The sequence below is a fragment of the Eubalaena glacialis genome, chromosome 3 (assembly GCF_028564815.1).
Source record: "Eubalaena glacialis isolate mEubGla1 chromosome 3, mEubGla1.1.hap2.+ XY, whole genome shotgun sequence".
Lineage (NCBI taxonomy): Eukaryota > Metazoa > Chordata > Mammalia > Artiodactyla > Balaenidae > Eubalaena > Eubalaena glacialis.
The window spans coordinates 113,852,291-113,879,293 of record NC_083718.1 but is presented as its reverse complement, the minus strand read 5'-3'; the positions used below and the strand labels follow the sequence as shown (position 1 = coordinate 113,879,293).

Here is a 27,003-nt window from a genome sequence, read left to right as displayed (position 1 = left end):
ATTGCTATCAGTTAAATCTTAATTATTTCTGGATTTCAGTATAGTTTTATTTTTCAGGATAAGCCATGTAGAAATGAATGTTTTGATACATTTTATATATGGAGGAACTTTGGACTTTCCAGACAAAGCTAATGTTGGGTATGTATTATTTTTTAATGATTTTAAATATAAAAGTATTAATATTTTGTGGCTTCTGCTTTGTTGAGCTTTGTTTAAAAGTGTCAGTGAAGTAGAAGCTTCACTTTTATTGTCTATTTTGCCTATCTTGTGTGTATTTTGGGAATATCTAAAAATAGTAAGTCACCTTATTTATAAGAAAAGATGATCCAGCAACTCACAGTAATAAGATTAAGAAAAGTCTTTATTAGGGGCTTCCCTGGTGGCGCAGTGGTTGAGAGTCTGCCTGCCGATGCAGGGCACAGGGGTTCGAGCCCTGGTCTGGGAAGATCCCACATGCCGCGGAGCAACTGGGCCCGTGAGCCACAGCTACTGAGCCTGCGCGTCTGGAGCCTGTGCTCCGCAACAAGAGAGGCCGCGATAGTGAGAGGCCCGCGCACCGCGATGAAGAGTGGCCCCCGCTTGCCGCAACTAGAGAAAGCCCTCGCACAGAAACGAAGACCCAACACAGCCAAAAATAAATAAATAAATAAATAAGTTTATTAAAAAAAAAAAAGAAAAGTCTTTATTAGACTTAAATTATGTTAGAAAAACTTAATATTTGTTTTGGAAAATAGATGACAGGTTTTTATAAAATTAACTGAACTTTTATCAAATTTGGAATAATTTTTTTTACTACTTTATTTTTTAATTTTAGGATGTCAAAAGAAAAGGGAAAAAACCCTAAAATTAATCTGAGAATTTAGGCATCCTAAAGATTAACGGGACTTCCCTGGCAGTCCAGTGGTTAAGGTTCCACGCTTCCACTGCAGGGGGAGCGGGTCCGATCCCTGGTCAGGGAGCTAAGATCCTGCATGCCGGGTGATGTGGCCAAAAAAAAATAATATGATTCTTTAGTACTCTATGGTGAAATGCTGTCTAAGCTGCTGAAATCCTACTGGAGAGTGAAATCTGTCTTGCTCTTCTAATTTTCTGAATGTTCTCTCCTTTTATTGCTATTCTAACATCAGACAAATGAAGGCTGCTCTTTTTTTTTTACATTGAAGGCTGCTCTTTTAATTTTAAATATTCATTAGTTTCTTTAGTTATAAACTGAATAAATATGATTTGGGGGAGAAGGTATCATGAGTCAAAGGGATTAAGTACTGAAGTTTTGCCCCTGGAAATTTATAAGAAATTTTATCATGGTATCAAGGCTTGTAGGTTTCCTAAGTACCTAAAGTATGTGTGGGTACTCAGAAATACTTGCCAACTGAAAGAAGCAACAGAAACCCTCTGAGTCATTGGATGCCATCTCCAATCTTATGGTCATTTGTAGGCATTTTCAATATGATAAGCATCAATTAGTTGCCCTCCCCCTAAATTTTTATGATTCGTATTTGTTGTGAAGAGTTGTAACTTTTACAGCCTTTGAAGCAGTTTCCTGGGCTTTGTTGCATATGACACTGAGAATATGAGGGGAATTTGATTGAAACATCTCCAAATTTACTTCGTGTAATTCCCCACAAATCAAGTTACAGGGCTTTCAACTTTTGACCTATGTCCTTTTTATAATCTATAAAGAGTATTATGTAGGGTGTAAAGTTAGAATTAAAATAATTAAGATTATTCTTTTTTCTAAACTATATATTATTAAAAAATTATTGTGTATTATGCCTTGGTTTTTAAATTAAAGAATTAACAGTGCATCTATTTTTATTTTAGGCAGATACTCAGTATGGCTGATATGTATGGAGTAGAAGGACTAAAAGAAGTAGCAGTCTATATTTTAAGAAGAGATTACTGTAATTTCTTTCAGAAGGTAATTATTGAGTCTTAGAAATCTTTTACCTACTGCTTAAAGTCACCCATTATTACCTACTAGCTTTTTAACTCTGTTAGTATTGTCATTTTAACTAATGAGAACCCTAACTGAGAAATAACTCTTAGGATGTGCTTGCAGAAAACGGAAGTTAATTCAGATGATTTTAAGTAAGATAAAGTTGAGGTGGGGGTTTACTGAAATGATATGGAAATATTCTATATAATTCAAAGGTGGAGTGTACGGTTGGGACTCGCAGTTAGGGTTTGGGACTAAGAGAAAGGAAGTTGGGAACTACTTTCTCCGTTTATCAAAGGGCTGCACAGTGCTTCATTGGTTCTTTTCCCTGAAAGGACATTCCTCCTTCCTACCACTTCTCTTTATAGCATGTACTTGGGGTGTGATATAGTTCTCTTCTACTTCTCTCCCCCAGGTGCTATATGAATACTGACTTTTTAATTTTAGTTGATGCAAATGTAAATTTATTGTCTAAAGAAAGATACCATACTATGCATTTCAAAGCCATTTTGTACATTATTCTTAGATTCACCATTGTTCTAATTTTCTCTGCTATTTTTTATTTTCTTAATTATTCTTTTCTACATTTTCTAAATTTTCTACCATGGTCATGTATTACTTTTATAATCAACAAAAAACAAATCTTAAAAGAATTTTTTACATCAATAGTTCCCTCTTATTGGCTACTTGAGCCAACAATATGCATTGTAATTATGTAATTTTAATAATTTTAATCACATTTAAATTTAGATTTTTGTGTTGGATAGGACTTTTCCTGTCTGTAAGTTGTAGCTGAGAAATCACCCCATGTGCTAAAACAGAGTCATGAACTGGGTCTACCACCACTACCAACTCTTCAAGGTTCACTGAGAAACAGTTAAACCCCTTAGCTACCTTTAATCAACCATTCATTCCAGCCTCTATAAGTAAGGGAGCTAGAAGAAGAAGCACAGTCTGTGGTGTCCTCAGCATTGCAGCAAGTGAAGAATCCTGGTGAAAGACTTTTCCTTCTCTTTCATCTTCCCCCATCTTCCCAGCCAAGAGAAAGTTAAGAGCCTGTTCCAAATAAAGATTAAAGATAGGGGTATCTGCAGTGAGGAGATAATGTCTTCTCAGCCCCGAGATGGACATCTATCATATCTGTATAACCTGTCCACTCTGGAACTTCCATCAAAGAAGAAGAAAGTACTAAGAGATTTCTTGGAAGAGCCTGGAATATGTCTCAGGAACCAGTGAGAATATACTTGAATATGGAGATTTCTTAAGGGAGGAAGAGGCTTGCAGGAGAAGCCATTACTAGCCTGGTGACTAGAGGCAATAGTTATTGTCATAGACAGAAAAAAATAATGGAGACTCCATTCCACACCCCAATTATACATGGTATGCAGGGAAGGAAAGGGACCTTAGTGGTTCAGTGAAGATTAGAAGAGACTGATACAGGGTCAAATGACAGTGTCCCACGTAGGGAGGCATCAAGCATCATGAACCCTAGAAGAACATTTACAACTGAGAGGTTAGGGTGAAGTTCAGTCTGTCTCTTAACAAGCCACCACATTAGCAAAGGCCACCAACATCTAGATTAGAGTAGTCAAGGACATCTTCCTATTACCATGTTGGTCACTGGTTAGTTACATAAGGTGACCATAGCCATCCATAACCCTCTTCCACAGGAGTTAGACCCACAAAACGGAGGAGCAAGAGACCATCTCCATTCCAGATCTCCCCAACTAAAAGTGCAGTCAGTGATGGGGAGTGAAAGATTTAAATCAAGTATGAGATAGGTGTTTAAATAGTACTATACTGAATTTCAATACCAAAAGTAACCAGAAGGTACTGGAATTTGCCTATAATCATTAAAGTATGGGAAAAGGGGGAATTTGACACAGCATAGTTGATAGCACTAATTGGGGAAAGAAATTTTTGTTAGTATCTCCTTTAAACTGAGACTCCTCAATAAACCAATTGCATGAAACATTTAAAAAATAATCTCTTTTATGTATTGTCTTTGGACCATTGCCTCTACTTTTTAGTATGTTCATGAGTATACACAGGTTACATGCAGCTTCTTATATTTTACTTTCAATAATTCACTTAATTTTAAAAATACAAAAGGCATATTTGTTGCCATTAAAACAACAGAAGATGAAATGCTTTTAAATTATCAATATGGCATTTTGTTGAAAATTTTTTTACTTTATTTTAATGTCTATACTACTGTGGTAACAGATATTTGAGAGCAATTTTTGTTTTTATTGACCTGATCTTTAAATTTTTTGCTTTACATATTTTAACAATATATATTTTGATAAATATATTTTTGAATGTATAATTTTTAACTTCTAGATCTCAATTATGCAGTTTCTTGGCAGTGACTTAAATATAGTAAATCTATTATAGCACATGCCACAGTAATATATGATGGGATATAATAATATGGTGGTTAACTGGCCCCAGAACTCTTGGCAAGCTAGCTTCAGTCATTTCATTAACTTCACAATCTTGCCTTTTTTAAAAGTAAATTTTAGAACTTCATTTATAGGATTATAGTGGCTTTTACATTATGTTTTTTGCCACTGATTTAAAAATATATCTTAGGTTATAATTTAAATATATGTCTTCCCAAATTTTACAAGCAGGTTTTGAAGATGACTAAAGGTCAGTCATCCTATTACAAAAACACTTAGGAAATCAGCATTTCCATATAGGTAAAATTCTTAGAAAGCTAAAGTTATCCCTTTAAGCCAGGGGTCAGTAAACTTTTTCTATAAAAGGCTAGATAGTTAATATTCTAGGCTTTGTGGGCCATACAGTCTCCATCACAACTACTCAGCTTTGCTGTTGTAGACCAAAAACAGCTATGGACAATATGTAAATGGAACAGCATGGCAGTGTTCCAATAAAACTTTATTCACAAAAATAGTGGTGGGCTAGTTTTGGCCCACAAGCTGGTTTGCTAGCCTTTGCCTTTAAGCAGCAAATTATTTTGCATTTTAATATTTTTTATGGAAATTATTCTTAAGTTATACATCAAGTAGTGGACTTTGTGTTGTGGAGGGCTGGTTATTCCTAAATAAAATTAGATTGCTAGACTTCTTAACTCTTGTGCTTACTTTTATAATTTTTTATGCTTCTGGATGCTTTTAGGTTGTCAATTATGTCTATACCAGTAGTCTCTTCCCTCATACTACTTTTATCTTATCTGAAGTGGGTCAGAAAACCAAATTATTTAACTTAGTAGAATTATTGTATAATTTATATAGTGATAGCCATTTCTGATTTTAGGACAATTTAGAATACCTTCAGTTATCTCAAAGGGAATAACTAAATTGTTGATGTGCAAAAAAAGGTATTTACATTTAATTTCCTAAATAGTATGTAACACCTTTAGGAGAAGGGTATTAGGAAATCAAATTAATAGCAATTTGTAATTTTAAAAGTTGGGGGACTTCCATGGTGGTGCAGTGGTTAAGAATTCACCTGCCAATGCAGGGAACACGGGTTCGATCCCTGGTCCAGGAAGATCCCACGTGCCGCGGAGCAACTAAGCCTGTGCACCACAACTACTGAGCCTGTGCTCTAGAGCCTGCGAGCCACAACTACTGAGCCCGCACACCTAGAGCCCGTGCTCCACAACAAGAGAAGCCACCGCAATGAGAAGCCCACGCACCACAATGAAGAGTAGCCCCCGCTTGCCACAACTAGAGAAAGCCCGCGCACAGCAACGAAGACCCAACGCAGCCAAAAATAAATAAATAAATAATGAAATGGAAAAAAAATCTCTAAAAAAAATTGGAAATCACTGACCTTATTTGAAGGACTATGCTGGAGGCATTTCTGAAGAAGCTTTTGCTCTTCTCTGAGTGCAGGGTATCTTCAGAAGTACATATTTAGAGACTATATATACATATTGGTTGATTGCTGGTCTTTATTAAGTGTATAAACTCAAATCACAACTAATGAATGTGTACAAAGAGAAGCTGAACTCTATTCACCCTAATAGGGCAATAGGTGTGCTTAGGAACATAGTCTAAAAAACTGAAAATACATGGCACAGGTAATATGTAGCTCTTAACACCAAGAGCAGTGAGTTCTTCACTACTTGTATCTACGTTTTATTTATTTATTGTTTTAGTTCATTACTTCTGTATATGTGCTTTTTAAAAATATGTTTATATAATCACTATCTAATTAAATTCTGTCATTTTTCTGAGGTCAATGTAGGACCTCCCATTGCACATGTACTTAAAGTTATATTTATACTTTAGGTAGCAGATTAGACCATATGGTTGTGTTGCAATGTGATGTGCTAGAAATTATTATACCACTTGTACTCTAGAAAATATTTATGCTAAAAGAAATTAGAATATAAACTGTGTGCCTTCTGGCAGCTAAAAGAACTCAAATGCTATCCTATAAAAACTAAAGTTTATCAGTGATACTTGATTTTAAAAGAATAACAGACTTCTGAATTACATATGTTTATTCTGCAGTTTAGGTATGTAAATCAGATCATTTTTATGAACCAAATACTTTTAGCCTCTGTAAGTTGAAAAAGAATAAATGTAGTGTTTTCTATCAATTTTAGCCTGTTCCCAGAAGGTTGGCATCTATATTAGAATGCCTGATTATTGCTCATTCAGTTGGAGTGGAAAGTCTTTTTGCTGACTGCATGAAGTAAGTGATCTGAAGTAGTGCTGATATTATTAATTTAGGGATTTTGTTCTTCCATTCTCCTAATTTTCTGGGAAATTTTAGACTTGGCCTATTTTCTTGGGCACAATGTAAATAGCTTAATGCTTAACTAGTTACAACAATTGAGGAGAAGTATTGATTTAGATATTACTCAAGATGCTTGGAATCAACGTTAGTTTAGCTGAACCATGGATACTTATCTTAAAATCCATGCACATAACCCAAAGTGGATTTGAAATAAATGTTTACAGAAAAGGGAACTTAGTTAAGTCCATTATAGCACTCACAAAATAAACTGTTAGGGTTAGTCAAAACATAATATATGTAAAACTTATATTATTAAAAACCAAAATGTTACTGAATATTATAATGAAAAATATTTTCATTTCTTTAACTTGAGATTCTTTGATTTTGAACAGGTGGATTGTAAAGCATTTTGCAAGGTTTTGGTCTGAGAGAAGCTTTGCAAATGTACCTCCTGAGATTCAGAAAAGTTGTCTTAATATGTTGATTCAGTCTTTAGTAAGTATAACCTGAATACTTTGTGTTTGTCATCAAAAAGTTTATTAAATTTTATATAGGTACTTTCGGTGTTTTAAATACAAATGTAGAATTATATTATAAAAGCAAGATGAAAGGACCAATTCCAGATAACCCAGAACCAATTCAGAGACTCTATCTTTAAGACTCTGGTCCTCTGTACCAAATGCATTAGAATTCATTCAGAGAACCACAATCACTAGAAAGTATATATTGGTTCATGAACAAAAGGGGCATGGTGCCAGGGTCGGTTATGCATTGGCTCAGTAGCAGGGACCTCCACTCATTAGGGTGGATTTGGGTGCAGCACTGAAACAGTGGCACCATTCTCCAAGAGGACCAGCCATCTACCTGCCAGCAGGTTAATTACATTGGACCACTTCATCACGGAAAAGGCAGTGCTTTGTTCTCAGTGTAATAAACATTTGCTCTGGATATGGATTTGCCTTCCTTACTTCCAATGTTTCTAGTAAAACCACTATCCGTGGACTTATTGCCTTTTTCACCACCATAGTATTCCACACAGCATCACTTCTATAAAGAACTCACTTTATAGCAAATGAAGTACGGCAGTGGGCCCATGCTTACTGATTTCACCTGTCCTACTGTGCTCCCTATCATCCTGAAGCAGCTGGCTTGATAGAATGAAGGAATGGCCTTTTGAAGACTTGGTTACAGTGCAGCTACGTGGCAGTGCCTTGTGGGATTGGGGCAGTGTCCTCCGGGAGGCTGTATATGCTCTAAATCAGTTTTTGATTTATGGTGCTATTTCTTAACATAACTAGGATTCATGGGTCCAGAAATCAAGGTGTGGAAATGAGAGTGGCTCCACGTATAATTACTCCTAGCGATCCACTAGCAAAATTTTTGCTTCTTGTCCCTATAACTTTAGGATCTGCTCATCTAGAGGTCTTAGTTGCAAAAAGAAGAATGTTTCCACCTGTGGACACAGTGATTCCATTGAACTGGAAGTTGGGACCGCCTCCTTCTGGCCACTTTGTAAATCAACAGGCAGAGAAGGGGAATTATTATTAGATTGAGCCTGACTATTTTTTTTTTTAACATCTTTATTAGAGTATAATTGCTTTACAGTGCTATGTTAGTTTCTGCTGTATAACAAAGTGAATCAGCTATATGTATACATATATCCCCATATCTCCTCCCTTTTGCGACTCCCTCCCACCCTCCCTATACTACCCCTCTACGTGGTCACAAAGCATCAAGCTGATCTCCCTGTGCTATGCAGCTGCTTCCCACTAGCTATCTATAAGGAGAAATTGGGTTGGTGCTATATAATGTGGGGAAGGAGGAGTATATCTGGAATGCAGTACTCCCATGTCCTATGGTTAAAATCAATGGAAAAACCCAATTTAAGCAGCACTGATACTGGCCCAGATTCTTTAGGAATGAAAGTTTGGGCCACCTTACCAGATAAAGAACTATAAACAGCAGAGGTACTTGCTGAGGGCAAAGGGAACATGGAATGGTTGCAGGAAAAGGTAGTTATAAATACTAGGTATGACCATGTGACCAGTTATAGAAATTAGCACTGTAGTAGTTATGATGTAAACATATTCATTTCCCCTTTTTATATGAATGTTTATGTATATATTAACCAAGTTTTTTTTTTTTCTTCCCCACTGTCTCATTCCCCTACCATTTAATATAAGACATGTTAACTATATCTCTGTATTTAAGTTACAGGATACCAAGCAGTAGTTTGAATCAGTTTGAAGAGAGACTTTGTATCCTATTTTAGGGAGAGGGTTAGCATGTTTGTATTATAGGGGATGGTTGTATATGTTAGGCATTAGCGTGACTTTACTTTGTCTCCATAGGAATTAACTATGATTTAAAGAAATGTGTATGCATGCCAAGTTGACAAGGGTTGGACTGTAGTGTCTCTGCAATGTGTTAGCTTGATTAGGAGGAACTGTGCTTCCCAGAATTTCCTTCTTTGCACTGCATCACCTTGCCCTGTATCCTCTTTGGTTTCTCTTACCCCTGGGCCAGGGATGTGTTTAGCTCCATGATGACGGGTGCTAGCATCTCCTGAAGGACACTCATTTCATCCATGTTGGAGGCAGTGAGACCTAAAATGAGCCCATCCTTGTGGATTATAGCTTGTGATCTTGGGTGTCAGCTTGTCCTTACCCCTCACACCTTACATCCATCATCCTCTCTCAACTGCTTTCCCTGTGGACTTCAAACCACAATATATCATCATATACAAAGAGTGCTTAACCAGCTCCCATAATTGCATAAGGTCAAATCCCTTTAACAGACTCCTTTATGTATATAAATACCTCCTAGTGGTCCTGTTTCTCTGATTGAACCATGAACGGTATTTTAGACTGGGTTACATAGAAGATAATATCTAAATCTAACTGGGAAAATAAGTTTAGGCCATCAGCTGGTGATATTCCACTGCAAAAAATAAATCTAAATCTGTGTTTATGCTAATGAAGGACTTTGTTGTTTTGTTGCTTACTATTTTGCATTAGTTTCTTTGGTCATTGAATGGTTACTCTCTGTTCATGAGGCAAGCAAATGGCCCAGCTGTAATTCAGTTCAATAGAAGTGAATTATTATCTAGTGGATTTTTAAAAGACCTTTATGGTTCAAAATATACTTTTTATATTTTGAAATTATGTATAACATAGGTACTCTTTTTTTTTTTAATTTATTTATTTATGGCTGTGTTGGGTCTTCATTTCTGTGCGAGGGCTTTCTCTAGTTGTGGCAAGTGGGGGCCACTCTTCATCGCGGTGCGCAGGCCTCTCACTATCGCAGCCTCTCCTGTTGCGGAGCGCAGGCTCAGTAATTGTGGCTCACGGGCCCAGCTGCTCCGCGGCACGTGGGATCTTCCCAGACCAGGGCTCGAACCCGTGTCCCCTGCATTGGCAGGCAGATTCCCAACCACTGCACCACCAGGGAAGCCCAACATAGGTACTCTTATTTCCACTTTATATATAAGAAAAGAGAATCAGAGAGGTAAATGCTTTATTCAAGTTCACAGTGTCAGTAAATTACAAAACCAGGTCTTAAAACCAATTGCTGCCATTCTAAAGGTAATATAATAGATGCTCAGCATGGGCAAAGATTATTTTTAGGAAGCATGGGCCTTGACTTCAAGGAACTCACAAATTGATGGAAGGATAGGCACTTAAACAACTATGCAAAAGACATGTTAGACTATGATGAATACTAGCATTAAGTTCCATGTCAGTCTTATTTACCTTTGCAGCACCAGCCTTAGGGCAGTGCCTAGCAGACATTAGGCACTCAGTATATATTGATAGGTAAATAAAGGAGTGAATAAGTATAATTTATAATTCAGGTTTATACGTGGAATCACAGAAGTTAAAACAATTGATTCTGATTGGAAGGATAAGAGAAGTGATGTGAGATGAACCTGAAAATAGAGGACAATTTCAAAATAAAAAAGTGACTTTTAAATGTGACCAGGGACCTGGAGTCTGGGCAGTGCCAATATTCTCTTGTAACTGGAATAATGAGAGAATAATAATAAGTCTGGGGAGAGGCTAAGGCCAGATTGGGAGGGATCTTAACTGACTGTCTCAAGAAGTTTGATTTTTTTTTAACAAGTGGTAAGTGAGTATAATTGAGGAATAAGCTCTTCATACTATGCCTCTCCCTCTCCTACAATATTTTATTTTGATTTTATAGCTCTAATCAGTTCCCTGTAAGCTTCATGAATGCTTGGTTTTTCCTTTCAAGACAGATATAAAGATGAACATCAGAACAACCAAACTTACAAGCCTTTTGGCATTGTGGTGATTATAATGAAAATTTGAAATTTTGTCTTTCTTTGTGGATATTCAAATTTTAAGAAACCTTAATTTAATATATTCTTCATATTTTACTATAGAAATAAAATATTTTGCTTTATTAATAAAAATAGAATATTTTAAAATTTTTTTAATTAAAATTTGAAATATGTTATCCAAAACAAATGAAAGAAAGATTGAGCAATCTTCTTAAGTCTTCTTTGGCTCTAATTCAGTTAAACCACATGTTTCATGGCAGGCACTTTACTCTATCAATAATATGCCTAACACTGTCATATACAAAGGGAGATAAGAAAGTGCTGCATTGGACTATATATGGAGAATTTTTTTTTTAATTTTATTATGAGGGGCTTTGAGCTTTTTCTCCTTCTTGCTCACTATGCAGCAATTCAGTAGGAAGTGGCTACTCCCTCCTACAAAGTACAAACCGTTGCTTTTGGGAGGAAGAGAGAGCAGGGTAGAGGAGTTAGTAGAAGAGAGAAAGTTTTTAGAAAAGTTAGGGCTTCTAATTACTTGAACTATTTCAAAACAAGATTAAATTTTTCTGTTTCAAAATGTTTTGTTTTGTTTATGGTTTCCTTTGCTGTGCAAAAGCATTTAAGTTTCATTAGGTCCCATTTGTTTATTTTTGTTTTTATTTCCATTTCTCTAGGAGGTGGGTCAAAAAGGATCTTGCTGTGATTTATGTCATAGAGTGTTCTGCCTATGTTTTCCTCTAAGGGTTTGATAGTGTCTGGCCTTACACTTAGGTCTTTAATCCATTTTGAGTTTATTTTTGTGTATGGTGTCAGGGAGTGTTCTAATTTCATCCTTTTACATGTAGCTGTCCAGTTTTCCCAGAACCACTTATTGAAGAGGCTGTCTTTTCTCCATTGTATAGTCTTGCCTCCTTTATCAAAGATAAGGTGACCATATGTGCGTGGGTTTATCTCTGGGCTTTCTATCCTGTTCCATTGATGTATATTTCTGTTTTTGTGCCAGTACCATACTGTCTTGATTACTGTAGCTTTGTAGTATAGTCTGCAGTCAGGGAGCCTGCTCCTCCAGCTCCATTTTTCTTTTTCAAGATTGCTTTGGCTATTTGGGGTTTTTTGTGTTTCCATACAAATGGTGAAATTTTTTGTTCTAGTTCTGTGAAAAATGCCATTGGTAGTTTGATAGGGATTGCATTGAATCTGTAGATTGCTTTGGGTAGTATAGTCGTTTTCACAATGTTGATTCTTCCAATCCAAGAACATGGTATATGTCTCCATCTGTTTGTATCATCTTTAATTTCTTTCATCAGTGTCTTATAGTTTTCTGTATACAGGTCTTTTTTCTCCTTGGGTAGGTTTATTCCTAGGTATTTTATTCTTTTTGTTGCAGTGGTAAATGGGAGTGTTTCCTTAATTTCTCTTTCAGATTTTTCATCATTAGTGTATAAGAATGCAAGAGATTTCTGTGCATTAATTTTGTATCCTGCTACTTTACCAAATTCATTGATTAGCTCTAGTAGTTTTCTGGTAGCATCTTTAGGATTCTCTATGTATAGTATCATGTCATCTGCAAACAGTGACAGTTTTACTTCTTTTCCAATTTGGATTCCTTTTATTTCTTTTTCTTCTCTGATTGCTGTGGCTAAAACTTCCAAAAGACAACCCTCAGAATGGGAGAAAATATTTGCAAATGAAGCAACTGACAAAGAATTAATCTCCAAAAATATACAAGCAGTTCATGCAGCTCAATATCAAAAAAAAAACAACCCAATCTAGAAATAGGCAGAAGACCTAAATAGACATTTCTCCAAAGAAGATATACAGATTGCCAACAAACACATGAAAGGATGCTCAACATCACTAATCATTAGAGAAATGCAAATCAAAACTACAATGAGGTATCGCCTCACATGGGTCAGAATGGCCACCATCAAAAATCTACAAACAATAAATGCTGAAGAGGGTGTGGAGAAAAGGGAACCCTCCTACACTGTTGGTGGGAATGTAAATTGATACAGCCACTATGGAGAACAGTATGGAGGTTCCTTTAATAACTAAAAATAGAACTACCATACGACCCAGCAATCCCACTACTGGGCATATACCCTGAGAAAACCATAATTCAAAAAGAGTCATGTACCAAAATGTTCATTGCAGCTCTATTTACAGTAGCCAGGACATGGAAGCAACCTAAGTGTCCATCATCGGATGAATGGATAAAGAAGATGTGGCACATATATACAATGGAATATTACTCAGCCATAAAAAGAAATGAAATGGAGGTATTTGTAATGAGGTGGATGGAGTTAGAGTCTGTCATACAGAGTGAAGTAAGTCAGAAAGAGAAAAACAAATACAGTATGCTAACACATATATATGGAATCTAAGGAAAAAAAAAAAAGGTCATGAAGAACCTAGTGGCAAGACAGGAATAAAGACACAGACCTACTAGAGAATGGACTTGAGGATATGGGGAGGGGGAGGGGTGAGATGTGACAGGGTGAGAGAGTGTCATGGACATATATACACTACCAAATGTAAAATAGATAGCTAGTGGGAAGCAGCCGCATAGCACAGGAAGATCAGCTCGGTGCTTTGTGACCACCTAGAGGGGTGGGATAGGGAGGGTGGGAGGGAGGGAGATGCAAGAGGGAAGAGATATGTGAACATATGTATATGTATAACTGATTCACTTTGTTATAAAGCAGAAACTAACACACCATTGTAAAGCAATTATACTTCAATAAAGATGTTTAAAAAAAAAAAAAAACTACAATGAGGTATCACCTCACATGGGTCAGAATGGCCACCATCAAAAATCTACAAACAATAAATGCTGAAGAGGGTGTGGAGAAAAGGGAACCCTCCTACACTGTTGGTGGGAATGTAAGTTGATACAGCCACTATGGAGAACAGTATGGAGGTTCCTTTAATAACTAAAAATAGAACTACCATATGACCCAGCAATCCCACTACTGGGCACATACCCTGAGAAAACCATAATTCAGAAAGAGTCATGTACCACAATGTTCACTGCAGCACTATTTACGATAGCCAGGACATGGAAGCAACCTAAGTGTCCATTGACAGATGAATGGATAAAGAAGATGTGGCACATATATACAATGGAATATTACTCAGCTATAAAAAGAAATGAAATTGAGTTATTTGTAGTGAGGTGGATGGACCTAGAATCTATCATACAGAATGAAGTAAGTCAGAAAGAGAAAAACAAATACTGTATGCTAACACATATATATGGAATCTTAAAAAAAAAAAAAATGGTTCTGAAGAACCTAAGGGCAGGACAGGAATAAAGACGCAGACGTAGAGAATGAACTTAAGGACACGGGGAGGGAGAAGGGTAAGCTGGGACGATGTGAGAGAGTGGCATTGATATATATACACTACCAAATGTAAAATTGATAGCTAGTGGAAGCAGCCGCATAGCACAGGGAGATCAGCTAGGTGCTTTGTGACCGCATAGAGGGGTGGGATAAGGAGGGTAGGAGGGAGATACAAGAGAGGGGATATGGGGATATAGGTATATGTATATAGGTATAGGTATTCACTTTGTTATACAGCAGAAACTAACACAATAATGTAAAGCAATTATACTCCAATAAAGACGTTTAAAAAAATGTTTTGTTTAAGCCTTTTTTAAAAAAAAGCAAATTATGGATAGTTTTTAAATATAGGAAAATTAAGACAAAAATAGGCATGGGGGATAGTCACTAGGGTAAAACTGAAGTTGTATATATATTATGCTTTTAGTCCTAAGGCCAAAAGATAATTGAAGGCCTATTTAATTAACACAATATCAAAAGAATTAAATAGTATGAGTCATAGTGTTTATTCAGTATATGGTGTTAGGACAACAACAGGAAGCTTGCTGGAAAAAATTTAAGTTGGATCTATGCGTCACATCCTGGTATGCCAGTATACATTCCAAATGGATCAAAGATTTACAAGTAAAGAAAATGAAACCTAAAACACCACAGTTAAGTCCTGGGAGAATTAGTTTATAACCTCATCAGTGGAGAGGGGATACAAAATTTAGAAGCCATAAAAGAATTTGGTTACATAAAAATGCAAAATTTCTATATGGTAAAAATTACCATAAGCAAAGTCAAAAAACAAATGACAGTTCATATCATACTCTTATTCTAATTTTTCTAATATAGAGAGTTCCTACAAGTTGATTTTTAAAAAATAGCTAAATGTAGGGTAAAACTAGATAGTTCACTTAGAAAATACAGATGCCTCTTAATTTGATGAACAAATCTTCAACTTCATTTATTTAAGAGAAATGGACATTAAAATTACCATGTCAGACTGTCTTCTACCTTTTAGTATGGGGGAAAAAAAGGAAATTTGTACTATTTTAACAAGGATGTAGGGAATAAGTACTCCTATTCATTCCTGGGAAGGGTATAAATTAGCACAACTTTTGCTGTGTTTTTCAAACTTTTTTGACTGACCCAGAACAAGTTCTTTTTATGTTATAACCCAGTTAACTCACACATGTAGAACTGAAACAAGTTTCAAAAAAGAATACTTACCATATTCCATATGATGTTCTGATATTTTCTGTTTTTCTCTTTTCTATCTCTTCCTTCTTTCTTGTTTTGTCTTCTAATGCTGATTGAAAGCCACTAAATATATTTCTCTAGGTTGCTAGGGGAGAAAACTACAGTTTGGAAAACAGTGCTCTGTTGAATATATGTTGGCAATGTTTTGTATCCTCCTGGTGCCCCACCTCATATCCTCTTGACCCATGTATGTACTCCAACCATTGCTGCAGCATCCAGCTGCACACAGGTGTAATCTGACAGCACTTTCCCTCAGCCACATCACACGTATTTCTCACTTTCTGTCCTGAGGCTTCACTGCTGTTCTACCCAGGATACCTACAGCTCTTCAAACCTGGAAGTGAAAGGGAATTAATATCCCAGGGGACAAACCTTGACCAATGGGAGATTGGTCAGTGATTAACCAGTGATTAAATGTTTCCCTGATCTATCCCTTGGGTGAATAATTCAAATTGTATGCTCTGTGGCTCTTCAGAGGGCCCCCAACAAGATTGATCCCCAGTTGCCTACAAAGCAAATGCTATATCATTGTTTCTCAAACTTAAATATATATACACAACACTTCAGGACTGGGTATTCCCTGGTGGTGGTCCAGTGGTTAGGACTCAGTGCTTCCACTGCAGGGGGCACAGGGTTCAATCCCGGGTTGGGGAACTAAGATCCCGCATGCCATGTGGTATGGCAAAAAAAAAACACTTCAGGATCTTGGTTGAATGTAGGTTCTAATTCAGTAAATCAGAGGCGGAGCCTGAGATTCTACATTTCTAACAAGCTCTAGGTAATGGTTGCTGTGGAGCACACTTTGAGTAGCAAGGAGCTGGAAAACATACCCTTCTGCTGGCTTTCCCTCCTTCCCTGTTTCACTCTTGGGTCATCTTGGGATCACTTGCGTACAAGCCTATTTCTCAGGCTCAGTTATTAGGCAGAACCCAGGATAAGACAAGTAGTATTGACCCAGCAATTTTATTTCTAGGAATTTATCCTATAGATATATTCACATATGTGTGAAATAATGTTATCTACAAGGTCATTCATTACAACACTGTAATAACAAAAACTGGAAAGAAATAAACATTTACAGGTAGAGGACTGGTTGTATGACTTCTGATATATCCATATTATGGGCTATTCCATAGCTATTAAAACAATAATAAGGCTCTTTATATTGTGATAAGAAAAATATTCAAGGTATATGCTAAGTATAAAAGGTAAAGTACAGAGTACTGTGCATATTAATGCCTCCATTTGAGTAAAATAAGGGAAAAATTACTTTTTTTGTTTGTATATGCATAAAATAACTCTGGGAAAATACAGAAAATAAATAATATTGATTGGGACAAGGGAACATAGGTGGTCGGGGACAGGAAGGAGTGGGTGACTTTTCTTAGCAATGCCTTTCATATAGTTTTGAAATTTGAACCATATGTTAACTATTGAATTTAAAATTTTATGTGTTTATATATATGGAATCTAAAAAAAATTTTTTTTAATGGTTCTGAAGAACCTAGGGGCAGGACAGGAATAAAGACGCAGACATAGAGAATGGACTTGAGGACACGGGGACAGGGAAGGGTAAGCTGGGACAAAGTGAGAGAGTGGCATGGACATATATACATTACCATATGTAAAATAGATAGCTAGTGGGAAGCAGCCGCATAGTACAGGGAGATCAGCTCGGTGCTTTGTGACCAGCTAGAGGGGTGGAATAGGGAGGGTGGGAGGGAGACGTAAGAAGGAGAAGATAGGGGAATATATGTATACGTATAGCTGATTCACTTTGTTATACAGCAGAAGCTAACACACCATTGTAAAGCAATTATACTCCAATAAAGATGTTAAAAAAATAAAATAAAATTTTATGTGTTTGGTCTAGAAGTATATTACATTTTCTTCCTTCTTTGAACCTTAAGCTACTCTTAACATTTAATGTTATCATATATTCAGATCAGTATGGAATAAGATCACATACCATCTGTTATCATTTATGTCCATCTTTTAGTTTTCCAATAGATTTCAAGCTAAATTATGACAACTATACATCTGTATTTTTAAAAAGATATTGCTTATAAGCTGGCCATTTGCTGTTTGAGGAGAGACAGGTTGATTGGCAATTCTACTGAGTTATTGACTTTATGATTTTCTTCCTGAGCTTGAATAAAGTTAATAATACCAAAAAAAAAAAAAAAGATATTGCTGTCAGAGCACATAACATTATGTATATAGTAAGTACTTCGTAGATACCTGCCAAGTTTATTTGAATACTCTACATTTGTCTCTAATACCAGAACAATGCCTATAGTAGAGCAAATCGGGCTTACTGCCTAAAACTCTTAGTAACTGCACAATTACTCAGGAAGTTACCAGAGGAGGAAAGGATAATGCTAAATTATAGTAAAAATGTAAAAAAACTTTTTAAAGACTCAAATTATAGCAAAGTATGATTTTTTACTCAAATAAATAAAGCAGGGGAAGTATAGAATACATTTCAAAATAATTCTTGGTAAATGGGTAAAATTTTTAAAGTTTTGATGTTCAAGGATTAAACTTAATTTAGCTTACGAATTCACTTACAAACTCTCAGTCTCTGTTGATGCTCAGAGATCAACAGATGTTTGTGTCTACTGTGACTCAGTTCTGTACTAGGACCTGTGGTTACGACGGTGAGCCAAAACAGACATGGTTTCACATGCAGTAAACATACAGCCTAGTGAGAGAGATGGGTATTAATCAAATAGTTATTTCATGATTGAATAATTACAAATGAAGTAAGTGCTCTAAAGAGAAGGGACAGGTTCTCTGATGGCAGGTGTAAAAGGAATCTGAAGTAGGTATAGAGATCAGGGAAGACTCAGTGCTTGAGGATTTCAAGCACTGTCATTTCCAGATTTACTAGTTATTTATTGCTGTGTAACAAACCACCCCAAAACTAAGTTGCTTTAAACTAAAATTTATTCTCTGTGGATTGACTGGGTGATTCTTCTGCTTATCTTGCCTGAGCTCAGTCCTGCAGCTGCTTTCAGCTGGTGGCTAAGTTGGAGGCTGGGCCTCCCACTCCCTGTGGTCTTTCTTACCAGGCTTCTTCATGGCTTCATGGTCCCAGAACCAAGAGAGTAAAGATAGAGGCTGCAAGGCTACTTGAGGCCTACGCTCTGAAACTTGCACAATACCACTGCTTGTGCAAGCAAGCGAACAGGCCAGTTTAGATTCAAGGGATGAGGAAATAGAGTCCACCTCTTGATGAATTGAGCTACACAGAATTTGTGGCCATTTTTTTCAATCTACTACAATTGATCAGATTACTATTTATTCAATAAATCATTATTTCCTAAGGATCGTTGTAAGAATTAGAAATCAAACATGAATAAAATATAGTAATTTTAAGTTGCCATTTTTTCCTTTCCCTTAGAGCACATGGTACTTGTGAACTGTCATTTCATTTTTTATAGAGATCAGTATTTGTGAACATTTTTTCCTATGGTATAAAAATGAATCATTATTAAATAAATAATATAATATAAAAAGAAGAGTCTTACCTAATTAGAAAGGAAAAAATAGTCACTGGGGATTATAAGTAATTTTTAGCCTTTCTAAATTTGTAATAAAGAACATGTATTTTATAGTCAGAAAAGAATTAAGGCTATGTCAGTGTAGCCATGCAGTTATGAATGATATCTATAAACACAAAAATTAATTCAGTAGTGAAAAATCTCAGGGAAGTCAAGCTTTTCTTTGTAGTTATAACTTTGCTCTCATGTTTCTTTTAGCTGTCTTTTAAAGGTGATTTGTTTCCAGCTCAAATTTTGCCCTTTTGGATAATTTTGAATGAATTAATAAATATGTAAAACTAATGACAAAGATATTAGCTACCTGGAATTTTGGTTTTTGCAGGCAGTGTCACAAGAAAACAAAAGTATTTAATTTGCTTGGAAAGTTATTTTTATGAGCAGTAATCTAACTTTTTTCCCCAATATTTTCAAAATTATAAGAATGATAAGAATGCTGCTTTTCTTCTGATGGAAAGTGACAGGCTAATCATCAGTTTACCCAGAGTGAAGTGGACAGAAGCAGCACTGACCATGGCATCTCAGCTCCAAGAAGAATGTATTGCATTTATTATAGAAAACTTCTCCATGATCATTCAAAGTGAAAATTTTGCTCTCCTCTTAAAGGTACTGCGTCTAAAATTATATCCTCTATTTAGTCCCATCTTTGTGTTCTGATTATAATTATGTAAGTTTTCAAATTCAGGTTGCCTTTGATTAAATTAGTATGACTTAAGTAAATTCCATAGCAGATGGTATGTTTGCATAGCATTTAGGGCAGTGATGGACAGGATTTTTGGCTCATAAGATAATGAAGGGAGGAGGGGACAGGTTGAGTGCCCTGGCAAGGCACAATGTAACTCTGGCAACTCCAGCCCTCAATCGGCATAAGCCATATTTTAGAAATTGAAGTCATAAAGATATTGTTTTTGTCAGTAATGCAATTATGGTTCATGCAAAATTCTCTGTCTTACTGGGACCCACTTTCTCTAAATTTAGTTACTTAATAAAGAACTTTTATAACATTTCTAGGCTCTGTTTTAGGACTATTTTGGCTCTTAAGAACTGTGTGTGTGTGCCGATATTTTTAACAGCGGAAAGGGATTAGTATAATATTTATTATTATAATGATAATAATTATTATTATTAACAGAGGAAATAAGATTTCTGATTGACTTCATATAGCCAGTTATGATGAATGGTCTGCCGTTATGCCAGACTTTCACATTTCTTACACATTTACATATATTCCTATTAAATATCAATTTCTGTGTTTTATAGTCACAAGCAATGAGTAGCACATCTGATCTGCTGGACAAAATTTTAAAAGCAATTGAAGAAAACATTACCACTGAGAATAGTTGCTCTCTTCTTATGGCTCTGGACACATTACTGAACTCTGACAGTACAAAGGAAATGGTATTTGATGTAATAAAATTCATTAAAATGATAGAATATTTAAACTGTTTTAAGATTTTTAAATATATACACGTTTTAAATGTCGCATGGTTCATTGAAACTGTTTGATACCTGGGGGGTGGTTACGGTCTCTACTTCTGTGTATATTTGGAATTTTTCATAATACAAAATTTTAAAAATTTCATTTACCTCCAAATGGACTTATTATAAAAGTTTAGAATTTGGAAGTTTGGCTGGCTAATTCTAAACATAGTTTGGTACTTAGCAATATTAATTGGTACAGCATAAGTTTAGTATTTCTCCCCAGTCACTACATTAAATTTCCTAAATATAAAACTTAAAGAATTTTAAAGAATGTTTTATAGTTTTATTCATCAGTGTCTTTTAATTTTATAATACATTCTTAATTTTTGTCTTAAGAAAAAAATCATTTAAAATTGGATTGACTGAGAAAAAGCAAAATTAAAATATATCTTCTTTTTAAATGCAATTAATCAATGGTAATTAACAAGCTAATTGCAAATTATTGACATTTTTTATTTGTTCAACAAGAATGACAAAAAATTTCATCATATTTATTATTACTGCATAGAGTATTTGACCTTGTAATGTCAGAGCTGATTTGAAAAGGCTGTGGAAGGTATTTACATAAAGGCCATTGGTGGTTTAAAACAGTGTTTGGTTAAAAGGATAATGCTGAAAGGATAAGGTTCATGTTCACTATAAAATTCTGTTGTTAAAGAGCAAGCCTTCATAAATAACTTGTACCCGACGATCTTAAAAATCTAAGTGATGACATCATTGATCTAGCTTAGGAGTAAGTAGATTCGGAAGGGAATAATGACTGGTTGCTATGACAATGTGGTTCTGACCAGCTGCTGATTTGTTGCTTGAACACAGGGTTTTACGTGCAAGATCCAGGCTCTGCGTGATAAGCTGTGGATCTTCCTGGTTCAGTCTTTCTATGCTGTTCGTCACACAGAAAGCTGGAAGCTGATGAGCACAGATGATCAACAGAAAATCCAAGCAGGTATATTAGCCTTGAGATTTTTTATTCTTATAATTGTGACAAGAGATATTTTAAAGGGATTCTAATAAGTGATAGGATTAACGTTTGTTTGCTTCTGTTCAATAATAGCTTGCTAATTGAAACTAGTGCTGGTATGTTTAGGCAGTTTTAATAAATCATGCTTTTTTTCTGTTCTTAGAAAATGAAACTCATTTCCTTATATATACATATATAATTCTACTTTATCTTAGCAACTTTATATTCTAGCCAAATTTGCTTAAAAGCATTCTTTTAGAGAGATTTAGAAGTATAGGAAAATGTAACCCATATAGAACAGATTACCAAACATACTTTCTCTCCCTTTTAAAATATATTTTTCCATAAAGCTTTCCCGTCTTTTGCATAAGATACCCTTTCTTGTGGTTTTGCCTAGATTAGATGGCTTTATTCCATGATCGATTGGTTCAGTGATACGATGTGTGCTATTGCGGAGTGCCCCTCAGGAGCCGCACAGTGCTCTTTGACATTTAATAGGTACCATTTGAAATATTAGCATTAAACAAAAGATTTATACTGCTTAGAATGTGTTTGTTTCAAAAATGTTAAAATAAAAAATTAAGGGTGTGGAACTAAAAATGGCTTCATGACTATTTTTGGGTTAAAGCAGGTACCTTAGGAAAAATATTGACAGATTCAGTAAGTATACTTTTAAAAACATTTTAAATTAAGAGACTGTATTTTATGAAGCAAACATTTCTGTACTATAAAACATGGAGACCATATGTGATATAACATATTCTTGATAGTACATGGATATGTTAAATTCTTCAATGATTTAATCAAAATATGATTTGCTCTGTCTTGCATTAGGAGCATAACACGATGGCGTAGCCAGATGTGATCTCAAGAGCACTTTTCAAAGAAATTCCAACAAAATAATAAAACAACAAAATCCATGAAACAACAAAAGTCATGAGAAGGTCTTTAGAAATTGGAATTTTTTTCCTTGTGACTGTTTCTGTACTGATTTTTAGATGACAGTTCATCTGTACTATACAGTGTAAAAAAAATAAGATCAGCATTCCATGAGTAGGTGTCATTCAACTCTCTTCTGATTGGGAGTAAACTTTGCTTTTCTCCATTTTTAGAGGATTTCATAGTTAAGTTGGGTCCCGAACAATGTTCTTTATCTTAATTCTTCAAAGTGCTAATTTAAAATACATGTGAATACATACATATATATACACATATCTAAAACAAAATATTATTGGTAATCCAACTAATTGTCAAAAAGAACTTTTCAATCTATTACATTCTATCAGTGTAAAAATAATTTTTAAAATCTTAAATATGTTGAATTATAATGAGTCCTGACTTATGCATAATTATTGCATTGGGAAATCCCAGATAAAGGAGTAATTCTAGGTTGTCTTTGTTATAACATTTCTTATGTTCTAGTTTGAGTTACTGATCTTTGGGAGAAATCTTGTATTAATTTCCACCTGTATATTTTTGTGCAGTCATTTGCTAACCACAAACCAATCCTTGTAATGCTATTTCTAGGATCCTGCTTTGTCTTATAACATAGTTCCTATAGAATAGAAATAGTAGAAGGTGCATGGTAGGGTTACAGATAATTTGATGTATTTTTCATCAGCTGTTTTAATAAAAATAAAATCAATTTTGGAAAATATATGTATATATTTCTTCAAAATATATTTTAAAGCTACATAACCTTCAAAGGGAACAAATACATTAGCTAAACTATATTTATGGCTCTCATACCATTATTCCTATATATTCCCCTGACGTCATTTAAATTCTTATTTGAAGAATATAAACTGAGTTCCCCAATAATTCCCATATAAACCTAATCTATAAAATGAATTTTTAATGTAATTCTAAAAAGAATGATATAGGTTTAAGGATTGTCTCTTTTATTTTCAACAAAACCTTATCTTTTTTCTCTTTACTCCTTCCTCAGGACATACCTGCAAAATCAGAAAATTTTTAACAGAGTATTTTAATATTTTTTAGGATAGAAATTTTCTCACATTGAATAGTTTATAAAATATTACATTTGCCACAATCTGTAATTTTTTGAAATTTGGAAAATTAGCTAAAAAGAAGTTGTCTCTAAAATTTCAAGCTTGAGAAAATTCTAGGGTTTTGTAAATGTATAAATCTTCTCTGTGAGACTGTACATTGCTCATTTATTAATTTTAATAATGTAAAATCCATAGGGACAGGAATATAAGATTCAAAATGAAGTTCTTTAAGAAAAATTCTAAAATAGGGAATTATTTATGTGTACTAGATTGGTTTCAACTTTTTAAAAGTTATTTCCATCAAAAATGTAACCTTTTCCTGCTAATATACTATTTTCCCTCTACTTCTATGGTAATAATAGTGCTTCCTGTAAAATTAAATTGCTTTTTTTTTCCTACAGCTGCATTTGACAAAGGTGATGACCGAAGACTTGGCAAAAAGCCTATATTCAGTAGCTCTCAGGTAAACTTTTACAATTTTACAGGCCCAGAAGAAACAAGATACCAAGTAATTTAAATTTTATCATTTTATATTTCAGAATAATTTTTAAAAATCTATTCTTTCATTAACTGAAGCTGTTTCTGGATGGAAATAATTTTGAGTCTTGTTTTTAATCAAGTGAACATTTTGTAAATTTTTAAATGATATGCATTTTTTATATCCAGCTGGTATGGGAAGTGAAATATTGTCTACCATTTTTATTTCCTTGAAAACCTTTTTGGCAACTAGCATGTTGGAACTATTCCAGATCAGAAATTGTCTAGAATTCTAGATCTAGTTCCATGTCTGTTTTTCTAATTAACCTACTTCTTACAAAAGAAGATTTTAGTTGTCCCAGTTTTCTCTATACTAAGATTTTAATCCACATAATATATTTTTGGTGCGAAAAAGGCAGTTAATACCAAGAGTACAGTTGTGTTCACTTTAAAAGTTACTTGGTGTACTTATATGAGTTAACTAAAAATAGTCAAACTCTTAAAAACTAAGTAGAGTGGTGGCTGCCAGGGGCTGGGGAGATAAGGAAAAGGGGAATAATTGTTCAATGGGGATAGAGTTTCAGTTTTGCAAGATGAGAACGTTCTAGATATCTGTTGCACAACAAGGCGCATATAGTCAACCTGACTGTACTGCCCACTTAAAAATGGTTAAGATGGTAAATTTTATGTTATTTGTTTTTTAGCACGCACACACACACACACAACACACATGTTACTTGGTATATTCATTATAATATGAAATACATTTTTATTCCCCTAAAATGTTATTAATGATGATTAGAGTTCCAATCTAGCTAACTTACAAATGGTCACTTAATAATGTATTTGAAGCATAAAATTATACTAACCTAGACACACATTACAATGATATGGAGAGATACACTGAGAGTTCCAGTTTGGAATGCAAAGAATATATCGCCCTTGCAAGAGTGGAATTGGGCATCTTTTCTTCCTTATCAGCCAGTAGATAGGAACTCACACAACTCCAAGCCACAAACAAGAGCTCTGATGGCTTGAGGCAGAGGTCAAGCTCTAAATGTCTTGGGTGAGAAACTGTGAGATGCTGGAGCTTTTTGCTAGTAAACCTCCTAGGACTATTTCCCTAAGTGTGTTCCATAATATACTAGCTCCATCATATGTTCTACCTAAGAACATCTAGTGTCAACTAAGGTTGAGAATTGCTACACAACATAGCTACTCTTAGACACTAACGATGCACATCAGCACCTAAAAGCTCTGAGAAACACTACAGTAAAGAACACTTTTGAATTTTGTTTCCCCCAAGATTTCCTCAAATTTTATAACCATGGAACACCACTAGACTCCCTCTTGACCCCTTTTAAGCATGTTGTACAGTTCCACAGAACATATGTTAGGAAATGGCACCTTAGAACATTTTTTCTATGTACTATGTTCCCTTTCACCCTATGTGTTTTTGTGTGTGTATGTGTGTGTGTGTTTTAAGGCCACCAGGATTTAGCCTACCTGCCTTTCTTTCCCCTGTTCTATCTACTAACTGCTATCAGCCAGGCTTTTCCTCCTTCCTTGCCTTACAGCAAAATAGAACAAAATCTCATTTCCCTTCCTCAGTTCCTGACTTTCAGGTTGTCCAAGGGTTTATACTGTTAACCACAATGGGAAGGAAACAGGCTAATATGTTTTCCTCAGAAAGGCAGCATTGTACTGAAATGGGTGCTGGACATAAAATCATAAAAGTTCAGCCTCTTAACCACTGTGCCACCAGGGAAGTCCCAAGAGGAGGGCTTTAGAGTGTTACTCGTTTTTCTTTATCTTTATCAATAGCATGTGGTGACCATTCCCAACTGGTCAGTTGTATATAAGAAACATACATAAACTTTGTAGATGTAAGTCATAGGTTGCCTAAAAATGCATATACGTTGAATCCTCACCATGGTATACTATGTTAATGTGAAATTTCTAAAGGGGTAGAGTACCCCATATACTACAAAGATCTCACCCATAGCATGATGCTTTAAAGTAGATAGATTCAAGGATAGAGTGAATTAAGAAGGATTAGTTTTAAGGGTGGGAAGAGGTCTAACATCAGAGTCTTCCTGGTTTTAGGTATTAAAAATAGAGAAATGTTATTTTTTGAGCTAAGATTTGATCAAGAAAACAAAAAATGAGGACCTAGGCTATTTGAACTTTGTAAGTATTACAGAGAATCCTAGTATACTGCACTGAATGGGACCAGTCTCCACCCCTAGACATGAATAATCCGAGGCCCAGAGATATTAGTAATGATTTCTTAAATATCCTATCTTCTATTCTTCAGTTAAAAGCAAAGCTAGAACAAGAATCTAATGATTCCTTTATTATTATACCTTGCTTTTTGCTAAACTTAACTAGGTTATTTATTACTTATTATTTATGTATATACATATGTATGTGTGAATATAGACACACACACACATATTTATGTTATTTTTATCTTAGACAAATTTTAATTGTAATTAGAAGCTTTCATATTTAGAAATAACTAGACCTTGAACTGTATATCAATATGTGCTCAGGTTTGATAGCCATCATCACATGTTCTTGAGTACCCAGTATGTGATGGGCATGGTGCTAAGGGATACAAAGATGAAGACAACACAGGCTCTGCCTCATACCTCTACAATCTCATACAGCTTCCAAAAGGGAGGGAGTATTTACATAATAAATGGCAATATAGTCTTAAATTTTTATTCTGTAATTCCTACCAGTTTTTAAAATTTTGTTATTCCCTTCCATACAACGTTGGTTCTAAGCAAAATGATAAAGTAGGTGCATTGTCTTTAGTGCCCTTCTATTTTCCCCTTTTTATCTATTTCACCTGTTTTTAGGACCCCTTTTCCTTTCTCCAGACAACCAATACTGTATTACTATGTTGTGGTTTTTTTTTTTTTTTTCCTCAAAAACCAAACTTTTCAGGGACTT

General features: G+C 35.0%; 1 protein-coding gene across 3 annotated transcripts in view; it reads left to right on the top strand.

Moving 5' to 3' along the window:
* The window catches only part of BTBD8 (BTB domain containing 8), a 91,292-nt gene that overhangs the window by 56,373 nt on the left and 7,916 nt on the right, over positions 1-27,003 (top strand). For 2 of the 3 annotated variants that reach the window (XM_061186317.1, XM_061186316.1), the window contains 8 exons: positions 58-138; positions 1,822-1,918; positions 6,522-6,610; positions 7,048-7,150; positions 19,534-19,716; positions 20,371-20,508; positions 21,409-21,538; positions 23,967-24,028. In XM_061186317.1, the coding sequence (XP_061042300.1) occupies positions 58-138; positions 1,822-1,918; positions 6,522-6,610; positions 7,048-7,150; positions 19,534-19,716; positions 20,371-20,508; positions 21,409-21,538; positions 23,967-24,028 (883 nt within the window). Of the gene's footprint in view, positions 1-57; positions 143-1,821; positions 1,919-6,521; positions 6,611-7,047; positions 7,151-19,533; positions 19,717-20,370; positions 20,509-21,408; positions 21,539-23,966; positions 24,029-27,003 lie in introns of all 3 variants that reach the window. The other variant, XM_061186315.1, reaches the window with a different exon arrangement.